The sequence below is a fragment of the Podarcis liolepis genome (genome assembly GCF_965112155.1).
Source record: "Podarcis liolepis genome assembly, chromosome: 2".
Classification (NCBI taxonomy): domain Eukaryota; kingdom Metazoa; phylum Chordata; class Lepidosauria; order Squamata; family Lacertidae; genus Podarcis; species Podarcis liolepis.
This window is the reverse complement of record NC_139555.1, coordinates 117,878,441-117,889,477: the sequence shown is the minus strand read 5'-3', so window position 1 is coordinate 117,889,477 and position 11,037 is coordinate 117,878,441. Positions and strand designations below refer to the sequence as shown.

Below are 11,037 nucleotides of genomic sequence, written 5' to 3'. Positions count from 1 at the left end.
TGAGTTTCTTTATTTCTATGTTCCAAAATCTTATTAGTTTACATTACATTCCGGTCATAATAATAATCCCTTATAGAACAACTGCAGTGTTAATAACTTCTATTTGTGTTGACACATTAAATGATTTATAAAACTGCAAGTGAGGAACTCAAACTACAGTGGTGCCCCGCAAGACGAATGCCTCGCAAGACGGAAAAGTCGCTAGACGAAAGAGTTTTCCGTTTTGGAGGTGCTTGACAAAACAAATCTCCTATGGGCTTGCTTCACAAGACGAAAATGTCTTGCGAGTTCCTGCAGGTTTTTTTCCCCTTCCCCCCCTTTTTCTAAGCTGCTAAACCGCTTTTCAGCTAATCCGATAAGATAAGACGCTAAAAGCCGCTAATAGCGCTAATCCTCTAATCTGTCAATGGGCTTGCTTCGCAAGACAAAAAAACCGCTAGACGAAGAGAATAACAGAACGGATTCTTTTCATTCTTGCGAGGCACCACTGTATATCCTTGTTTGTGGCTCATGCTCTTATGTACAAGCAATCATTTTCCCACACTTGTTCTTCCTGTGTGTGGAAATTATTCTGTCCATGGTGTTTGTTCCTGTCCTTGTAAGATGTTACGTCTTTCTTTTCCCTGATTGTTGCTGTTATACGTCATGCCTCGGGCGGAGCTGATATCCTATTGTTCCAGAAATTTCTCCATTGCTTTGTTGTTCCAAGAACTTTAAGAACAGCTGCAAAAGTCGCTCTGTCCCAGTAAATAAACTGTTGTCACCATTTTCCCTCTCAGCCTGGGAAGAAGAGCAGTCTGTTGAACTGCAGTTAAAGAACCTTATCAGTTCTTGGCAGCTCATAGACTCCTTCCATTCTTCCTTCCAGCTGAAGATATACGAGCAATTATACTGTCAATTAAATTAAATTAAATTCCATCAAGCTATTTTCACACAGAAGTCCTCTGCCCCAAAGCATCGTGTCTGCCCATGGGGGGGGGGGGAGATGAGAAGTAGTAGTTTTGAACAAGGGTCCCTGGTTGAAAACGGCATTCTTTAAGAGATGTTATTTTTACTTGAAGTACTTTACAACACACACCACAGCTGGCCTCTTTGAAGAGGCATCCCTCCTTCTGACAAAGCCCACATTTAAACTAGACATTTAAAGCCCTACAATACCAATTTAAACAGCTATGGCTCTTTTGCTCCATGGAGGCCTCGTGAGAGAAACCCCGGAGTCTTTAAACCGCTGCCTTGCGATCCTTGGGTCACCGCGATGCCCAGGGAAGACCGAGCCACGTGGAAGTCAAACTACTTCCTCAAGATCATCCAACTCTTGGACGACTATCCAAAATGCTTCATTGTGGGAGCAGACAATGTCGGTTCCAAGCAGATGCAGCAAATCCGCATGTCCTTGCGTGGGAAGGCCGTGGTCCTGATGGGGAAGAACACCATGATGCGCAAGGCAATCCGGGGGCATCTGGAAAACTGTTACGGAAAAGGAGCAATGCGACTACGAGCTGCAGCTGGCTGGAATGCAAAACAGGATGTGATTGTTGGGGACTGTACCGTGGGAACAAAGGGGCAGTCTATTCACTGTGCTGAGCACCGGATGTTAGCTCAGAGTGTCATCTTACCTGTACTGGAAGTACAGGGGTGGAGTTTGTCTCTCTCTCCTGATGGTGTCTGATGAGAGCAGACGCGTTTCTCTGTACTGCTGCAAAGACAGAAATAAAGACATATAAATACATTTCTGTCTATCTCTTTCCCCTCCCTGGGGGAGGCAGGGAGCAGGGAAGAGTGGTGTGCTCTCCTCACACTCGAGGAGGATCACTGATAGTGACCTAGCCTGTATCCTGCCGGGAGACGCAGACGGGGAGGTCAACAAGGAGATCAAGCCGGGTGCCTGGAGAGTGGCCAGTTCCTCTGATAAGGCTTGAGAATCCGAGAACCCTGCTCTGGAAAAGCTTCTGCCTCATATCCGTGGTAATGTGGGCTTCGTGTTGACCAAGGAGGATCTGACTGAAATCAGGGACATGTTGTTGGCCAACAAGGTACCAGCTGCTGCTCGTGCAGGTGCCATTGCCCCCTGTGAGGTCACTGTGCCAGCTCAAAACACCGGCCTTGGCCCTGAGAAGACCTCCTTTTTCCAGGCTTTGGGCATCACCACCAAGATCTCCAGAGGCACCATTGAAATTCTGAGTGATGTGCAGTTGATCAAGACCGGAGACAAAGTGGGTGCCAGCGAAGCCACCTTGCTGAACATGTTGAACATCTCCCCCTTCTCCTTTGGGCTCGTCATCCAGCAGGTGTTTGATAATGGCAGCATTTACAGCCCTGAAGTCCTGGACATCACTGAAGAGACCCTGCATGGGCGCTTCTTGGAAGGTGTTCGCAATGTTGCCAGTGTTTGCCTGCAAATTGGCTACCCAACAGTTGCCTCTGTGCCCCACTACATCATCAATGGATACAAACGAGTTCTGGCTGTGGCTGTAGAGACTGATTACTCTTTCCCATTAGCTGACATCAGCCTTCCTGGCTGACCCTTCTGCTTTTGTGCTTCTGCTTTTGTGACTGCTGCCCCTGTGGCAGCTGAGGCTGCAGCTCCCGCTACAGCAGCCCCAGTCAAGGTGGAGGCCAAGGAGGAGTCTGAAGAGTCTGACGAGGACATGGGATTCGGTCTCTTCGACTAACTTTCAGAGTTTTGTTGCCAATCTGTCGGAGCAGAATGAAACAATAAAATAAAAGTACTTCTCTACAAAAAAAAACAACAGGGGGGGGGGGGAAACAGCTATGGCTTCCCTCAAATAATTCTGGGAACTGTCCTTTGTTCCGGGTGCTGAAGGCTGTTAGGTGACCCTTATTCTCCTCAACAATGCTACAATTCCTTGATTCCCTAAGACGAGGAATTGATTGTTAAAGTACTCTGGGAATTCCTGTGAGGGGAATTGGGAGTCTCCTAACAAGTCTCAGCAAACTCAGGTTCCCATAGCTCATTGGTGGAAGCTCTGACTGTTTAAAGTGGTACTTAGGGTTGCCATCTATCAAAAAGTAAAAACCACGGCACTCTTGCTGAATATCCAGGAGAAACTGCCACCTCCCCCCCCCCCAAAAAAAGTCACTTCCGCCTTTGAAATCTCGGTAATATCCCTAGGTACCATAGTGTTTTGAATGTATAGTGCAGATGGGGCCAGAGATCTTAGACGCTAAGCCATCATTAACACAAACGAAGGTTTGTAAGCCAGCAACCAACCACGGCTTATAAGCATGGTTTGTGGTTAAGTGTATGTTAAGACATTCAAATAAACCATGGTTTAGTTTTCATCAGACCCAGGCCATTGAGGGCTATTCCTCTCACAGAACTATAAGTAATTCTCAATAGTTCCCGGGAAGAGGGATTGACTGTTAAACCACATGTATAGATGGTGGATGTTGTTATATGGAAAAGAATCAGAAAGAGAGAGAGAACAAGTCCTTTCCCTCCTTCAGAATGTTTAATTTATATCAAAATGCATACACATTTAATTGATCAGTCCTGCAATGAATTAACTCTGATTTATTCGAAGTGGACAAAAAGCTCTCTTCTTGCATTGGGCAGATGAGGAAAATCCTGAACTCCGACTAAGGTAGCTGTCAGGCGTTCGCCTTCTATTCAGCCAAGTTCCCAGCACTTGGCAAAATGGCAGGTGGCAGCACATTCAGAGCGCAATTTGTTGTGACCAATGGAACGCTGTTTGGGGGCAGAAACACCTTTTTAGTTAAAAGATTATTAATTCTTATTAACACTATTTATTACTACTAACACTATTTATTACCACTAATTTATACAGTATTTATATTAAATCATTTCAACATATTACATTATACAGATAAAAAAATGAAACATCCCACCCTAACCCAGATGGAAATACATACACAACCAGTGCTTTTTTTCCTTTAAAAAAATGTTTAGGGGGTCTCTCAGTTTGACTCAAGAAAATCACCATTTTATAGTTAAAATCTGGAAAAGTAAATACAGTAAATGGACAAAATTAAAAAGATTCACAAAATGTTTAGGGATATGCATACCCTTGTGTACCCCCAGAAAAAATGTACTGTACATAACTGCGGCCTCATAACCTTAAGTTCTTATCGCAAACAACTATTTGTGCAGAAGGCAACAGCTTAACCAAAATGTCTTATAACATGTGGGGAGTCCTCTGTTTTTGTTTATAGCCACATGCGTTATAACAATAATTTATTCCTTGGCCTTCACCGTAAGTTCCAGGTTGGTCACAACAATTTTAAATACAATTAATTCACAAGACCCTTAACAATTGGGGTCCAAGATACCTCAAAGACCATCTGCTCCCTTATATCCTTTCTGGGAATTATAAGAACAGAACTATCTAATTTGTACTTATGGAATATGCAAAAATGGCAAAACTTACTGGAAGAATAAGAAATCAAGATAACAAACTTTTTATAATAAAAAATTCCTTCCAGTAGCACCTTAAAGACCAACTAAGTTAGTTCTTGGTATGAGCTTTCGTGTGCATGCACACTTCTTCAGATACACTGAGTGTATCTGAAGAAGTGTGCATGCACACGAAAGCTCATACCAAGAACTAACTTAGTTGGTCTTTAAGGTGCTACTGGAAGGAATTTTTTATTTTCACTATGGCAGACCAACACGGCTACCTATCTACTACTGAAACTTTTTATAAAAGAATGGAAATGGTTTATTGAATTTTTACGGATAAATTGCAAACAGATAAAAACATTGTAATAACCTGCAGTTTTATAATATATATTTAAAGTAGATGAATAAATGAGCAAATTAAATGAATTTGGATATGCAGAAGATATTAAAAAATAAATTTAAGGAACCACAGAAAGAGGAGGAAGGAAGTCAAGTTTTGACATGTTAAAATGATTGTAAAATTAATGTAATGTATAAATCTGAAAAGTATATATATTTCATTAAAAAAAATATTTTTAAATGCTGCGCCATATCCATATCCATATGCAATGGCAGGATTCAGCCCCGCTTCTTAGCTAAATCACACAGCCGAGTCTCTCAGAGGCAGAAGTTGAATTGCCATAAACAACAATTCCAACCAGCACTTCCTCTCTGCCAGCCAATCCCCGCCTCAGCCTCCCAATCTCAGCCAATCAGACCCCTCAATTGCAAACGGGCGCCGCCCCCGGCGGCCCAAAGCGTTGCTGGGAGTTGTGGTTTTCCTTTTCCCCGGCAACCTTTCCAGGCGCAAGGGTTGCTGGGATCCGTAGTCTTCGCCTTCGTCTTGCTCGCGGAAAGTCTGCGTTTCCTAGAGAGGCTCTACGGAGCGAAGAGCAGGCGGAGGAAGGAGCGTCACTTCCGGGCCTCCCAAGCCTACCGTGGGAAAGTGGCCCTCGCCTTTCCCACGGGTGGAGGATGAACGACTCCAGCGGAGCTGGTGAGTTGAGGGTGGGTTATATATATATATAGTGGAAGTAGAATGAATGAATGTGTTATGTACTGAAGTTCACTCACAACTTAACAGAATGAATGAATGAGAGTCCTCTTGGCCAGTAGCCATTGAAAGTCCTCCTTGAATTTGCCTAACACGTTTAAAGCCAGCCAAGATGGCAGCCCACCCCAACATTTTGTGGTAGCAAGATGGGAAGGTGCAAGAGCAGGGCACCCTTCTGAGGTCGGATCTCCCTTCTCCAGGTAGCACCAGACCCAGGGTGGCTGGGAGGTGGTTGTCACAGACTCAGGGATGATGGAAGTTACAGCTCAATTGGTAGAGCATGAGCCTCTTAACCTGCGGGTTGTAAGTTCATGCCGACATTGTACAAAAGATCCCTGTATTTCAAAGGGTTAGACTAGATGGCCCTCATGGTCTCTTCCAACTCTACAATTCTATGACATTGTTGGGAAAAAGCAGCAATGCAAAAGCCAGCTGCAGGTGGCTGGAATGCAAAACAGGATGTTGATGCGTCGAACTGTACTGTTGGGAAAAAGGGGGAGTCTATTTTCTGTACTGAGCACCGGATGTTAGCTCAGAGTGTCATCTGACCTGTGCTGGAAGTACAGGGGTGGAGCGGTGACTCTTCTGCTGGAGTCTGGAGGGTGCAGTCATGTATCTCTGTACTGCTGAATGACAGGAATAAAACATGTAAATAGACTCCTGTCTGTCTCATTGCAGGGAGGGAGAGAAGCAGAGAGTAGCAGAGGATGTGTTCTTCTCACGTCTGATGAGGAGAATCGCCGAGTTACGACCTTGCCTGCCGGGAGACGCAGACGAAAAGGTCAAGTATCTCACTCAATTTGCCCGTGGGAGGCCAGTTACCTCTGACTGTGAGCTGAGATACTGACAGACACCTGGAGAGCCAAGGGTTTCCATGCCTTTTGCTTAAAACGTTTCTGTGTCTTGAATGAATGAATTTGTGCCCTATTTTGAAGGTCCTGTTACTTCCTTGCTCTCTTAAAATGTCACTATCTATATGTATATTTGCCAGCAGATGCCATTTGGGAGAACGAGGAGCAGAAGGACAGAACATCCAGGATGTCACAAGAAAGGATCATGACCATGGAGGTGGAAATGAAGATTGGGAACCCAGATGAACTACATAGACGGGATGAAACCCTACCAGAGGACGGCAGGAAAGAATCCTCCGCTTTTCAAGGTGGAGATCTCCCAGATGTTCAGGAGATGATAGACACTGAAGAGGACAGGAATAAATGTATCACATGTGGGAAAGTATTCAGAGACGACTCAAACCTTAAGCGACATCAGAGAACCCACACAGGAGAAAAACCCTATCAGTGTTTGTACTGCGGGAAGAGTTTTAGCCGGAACACGAACCTTGCTTCACATCACAGAACCCACACAGGGGAGAAACCGTATATGTGTTCCGTTTGTAGCAAGACTTTTTGTGACAAATCAAGCCTTAACCGACATCAGAGAACCCATACAGGGGAGAGACCGTATGAGTGTGACGAGTGTGGGAAGAGCTTTGATCTGAGCCAGTCTCTCATTAGCCACCAGAGAACCCACACGGGAGAGAGGCCCTATAGGTGCTCGGAATGTGGGAAGACTTTCAACCGGAGTCAGAACCTCCGTAGCCACAAGAGAATCCACACGGGAGAGAAACACCACAAGTGCTTGGAATGCGGGAAAAGTTTCAGCCGCAGCCAGAACCTTACGAGGCATCAGAGCAGCCACACAGAGGATAAACTGTATAAGTGCCATGAGTGTGGGAAAAGCTTCCGTCTCAGCCAGTCCCTTATAAGTCACCAGAGAATTCACACGGGAGAGAAACCATATACGTGCTCCCAGTGCGGGAAAAGCTTCAACCGGAGCCAGAACCTTATCAGTCATCAGAGAATCCACACTGGAGAAAAACAGTACAAGTGTTCAGAATGTGGGAAAAGCTTCAACTGGAGCCAAGATCTCCTCCGTCATCAGAGGATCCACACAGGAGAGCAACCCTATCGCTGCACGGAATGTGGGGAACGCTTCAATCGGCGGGAGAATCTTATCAGACACATGAGAATACATCTGGGAGACACCACTTAAGTTGTAGTGAGTGGCGGGGGGAGGGGAGTGAACAGAAGCCAATCCACTTTTATTTTTAAAAGCATGCCATTAGAGAAATCTATGGTGTGATCGCATTTCAAATAGCGTGTACAGTTCTAGTTGTCTCACCTCAAAAAGGATACTGTGGAGTTGGGAAAATTTCCGAAAAAGGCAACCCAAATGATCAAGGGAATGGATTGACTTCTCCACCCTGTGTCAGAATTTGGATTGTAAGCTCCTGGAGGACAGAGACCTATCTTCTTAATATTACTATGTAACAAAATATGCACAACAACATTTCTATTCAAATAATTTAAAAAGTTTACGTCCCCTAGAAAAGATGTGTTCCATCGTAAGGCAGAATATAACATTCACAACAGCTTGTTTAAGTGTGTGACAAGAAGTGGTTTTAAACATGCCTTGTTTTCTTCTTGGGTATTTTTTGCTTCACTTAATATTTATTAAACTGATATCCCCCCTTTATTTCTGAATGAGTCTATATGCAATGCATTGCAAGCAACAGGAGATTTATTCAGAAAATTCTACTACCCCCATCATTCAGCCCGGACATTGAGGTCCAGCTCCAAGGGACTTCTGGAAGTTCCCTCCCTGCGACAAGTGAGGTTATAGGGAACCAGGCAGAGGGCCTTCTCGGTAGCGGTGCATGCCTTGTGGAACATCCCATCAGATGTTAGGGAGATAAACAACTATCTGACTTTTGGAAGACATCTGAAGACAGCCCTGTTTGGGGAAGTTCTTAATGTTTGATGTTTTATTGTGTTTTTAATATTCTGTTGGGAGCCTCCCAGAGTGGCTGGGGAAACCCAGCCTGATGAATGGGTTATAAATAATAAATTTTTGTTATTCTTATTAAATCCCATTGTGCTTGCTTCTACACCTGTCTTTGCCAATCTGGTGGCATCCAGATGTTTCAGACTACATCTCACATCAGCCCCAGGCAGCAGGTGAATCTGCCTGATTTTTTATATGACTGAACTCGTAAACTGCACTGTGCATTTAAAAACCACTCTTCTCCTTCTCTTCTTCTTCTTCTCTGGAACGGATCCTGTTCTGTAACATGAGGTCCCACTGTATGTTGCTTTGGGTTGCCTTGAGCAACATAAATTTAATTAATAACAACAACAGTAACTACAACCGTAGAGAGGCAGTGTGGCATAATGGTTAGAGCGACCAGGGTTCAAATTCTGCTCACTGGGTGACCTTGGGCCAGTCACTGCCTCTTGGCCTAACCTACTTCACAGGGTCGTTGTGAGGATGAATTGGGGGAGGGGGAGAGAGAAGCATGTACACTCCCTTAAGCGCCTTGGAAGAAAAATGTGGTCTATGAAGGTAATAATTAAATAACAGTTTTGACCTCCTCACAGCATTACAATTCCCAACACCCTTAACAAACCACTGTTACCAGGATTATTTGGGGGGTGGGGGTAGGGGACATATGGACTCTTTCACTGGTGTCCCTGGCCAGGTCACTCAGACCCTCCAAGTGCTCCTATTTTCCAGAAACAGTCCCGGATTTACAAAAGCCGTCCCAGTTGCTGATTTGATCCCAGAATGTCCTGCTTTTCAGTAGGACATCCCTATTTTCTCCGGAGAAATGTTGGAGGGTATGGAGTCATGCAACTCGCAAGCCAAGGAGATAAGTAACTATACAACCTTTAGAACATGGGCAGGCAAACTAAGGCCTGGGGACCGGATCCGGCCCAATCGCCGCCTAAATCTGGCCCGTGGACGGTTTGGGAATCAGCATGTTTTTACATGAGTAGAATGTGTGCTTTTATTTAAAACGCACCTGTGGGTTGTTTGTGGGGCATAGGAATTTGTTCATCCCCCCCCCAAATATAGTCTGGCCCCCCACAAGGTCTGAGGGACAGTGGACCGTCCCCCTGCTGAAAGTTTGCTGACCCCTGCTTTAGAAGATATCTGAAGGCAGCCCTGTACTTGAAGCACCACTTTAGCTAATGGGGCCTCCTGCTGCCACCGTGCCGCGCCGCCGGAGCATGATTTCTGTTCTCATCCTGAAGCAAAGTTCTTAACCTGAAGCACTATTTCTGGGTTAGTCTGTAACCTGAAGTGTATGTAACCCAAGGGAAGGGGTATAGAGAAAGGGTTTTTTAATGTATAGGGAAGGGTTTTTTTTTAATGCTTAATGTTTTATTATGTTTTATATATGTTGGAACCCAGTCAGATGGGTGGGATATAAATATTATTATTACTATTATTATTATTATTATTATTGAATAGGATGTCCCTATTGTCATTGGAGAAATGTTGGAGGGTATGTTAAGCATCTAGCTCTCCTAGAAAGAAAATGATGGGGGGGAATTTGCAGGCACCTGAGGGATAGCTCAGTAGAGCAGAGCTTTCCAAACTTTTTATGCTGGCGACATACTTTTTAGACGTGCATCATGTCGCGACACAGCCATCCAGTTTTACTAGCAAATCGGAGGACTTCCTTTCCAGTCCTGGGAGGAGCGTGGGGAGCGTTCGTGCAACACACCTACACACCATAGCTGTCAACTTTTCCCTTTTCTTGCGAGGAATCCTATTCGGAATAAGGGAATTTCCCTTAAAAAAAGGAAAACGTTGACAGCTATGCTACACACTGAAGCTGACATACCGAAGTGTCGCGGGGCGCATGGTTTGGGAAGCTCTGCAGCATAATCTCGCCAGTTCGAGCCCCACGTTGGGCGAAAGATTCCTGCATTGCAGGGGGCTGGACTAGATGACCCTCGGGGGGGGTACCTTCCAACTTCTGTGATGATGATGTGATAAGGAGCCCTTGATCCATGCATGTCTGTCCATGCATTCCCGTTTTTTTTTAAAAAAAATAGTATTTTTATTTTTATTTTTCTTACATAGTGGTAATTTTTCTTCGATTACAATGTTTATTTTTTGGCCATTAAAAATGTCACTTGACGAAACCTTTAAAAAGCAAACAAACAAAACTGGACAGCTCAATTTCTTCGCACAGTTAAAAAACAACTCCCCCCCCCAATAGTCATTCTCTCATTTCTCCATCTTCTTCCACACCCCTTATATAAAGGACATTATTGCACCTTATCAGAACTTGACCAAGGTGTCCATCAATATATTCTATATTCAATATATATATATATATATTCAATGCACCATCAATATATTCTTCTGTATTTGCAAGCTGCATGTTCACGTAGCCATCGACGGAGACGAGGTAGCCTATGTATTCCGCCCCCCACTTCAGCTTCACCATCCCTGGCTTCCCACTCAGCCCGTTTAGGAAGGGCTTTGGATGGCGAGGCAGCCTCATCGCAACCAGACCAACCTAAGGGCGGCTGCGGCAAGAACAAAAATCCCTCGCAGGCAGCACGTGCGCCCTCCGAAGCTCTAAAAAGAAGAAGCTGCCATGCATTCCTAAAGAAAAGCGAGTCCTCCAAGGGGCGGCGAAAGGGGCGCATCCTCTGCGCCGGCCACCTTGGGAGCGCGCCCGCGCGCGAAGAGTTAAAACGATAGA

General features: G+C 44.8%; 2 protein-coding genes and 1 pseudogene across 4 annotated transcripts; 2 read left to right on the top strand and 1 right to left on the bottom strand.

The window, feature by feature from the left end:
• Positions 1-1,180: 1,180 nt before the first annotated feature.
• LOC310702032 (large ribosomal subunit protein uL10-like) lies at positions 1,181-2,750 on the top strand (annotated as a pseudogene). Its single transcript has 2 exons — positions 1,181-1,469; positions 1,921-2,750. The product of its transcript is annotated as a large ribosomal subunit protein uL10-like (transcript).
• Positions 2,751-5,335: 2,585 nt separating this feature from the next.
• LOC310701780 (uncharacterized protein) lies at positions 5,336-8,401 on the top strand. 2 transcript variants are annotated; one of them, XM_083493150.1, is made up of 2 exons: positions 5,336-5,417; positions 6,466-8,401. In XM_083493150.1, exons 1-2 carry the CDS (start codon positions 5,396-5,398, stop codon positions 7,524-7,526), a joined length of 1,083 nt encoding a protein of 360 aa, XP_083349276.1. In that variant the 5' UTR covers positions 5,336-5,395; the 3' UTR covers positions 7,527-8,401. The 2 variants fall into 2 exon arrangements, with proteins under 2 accessions (XP_083349276.1, XP_083349277.1); XM_083493151.1 differs by having other exon boundaries at positions 5,343-5,417; positions 6,469-8,401.
• Positions 8,402-10,513: 2,112 nt separating this feature from the next.
• On the bottom strand, positions 10,514-10,911 carry LOC310702026 (small nuclear ribonucleoprotein F-like). Its single transcript, XM_083493634.1, has 2 exons — positions 10,677-10,911; positions 10,514-10,640 (listed from the first exon to the last, which is right to left on the bottom strand). Exons 1-2 carry the CDS (start codon positions 10,831-10,833, stop codon positions 10,546-10,548), a joined length of 252 nt encoding a protein of 83 aa, XP_083349760.1. The 5' UTR covers positions 10,834-10,911; the 3' UTR covers positions 10,514-10,545.
• Positions 10,912-11,037: the final 126 nt, after the last annotated feature.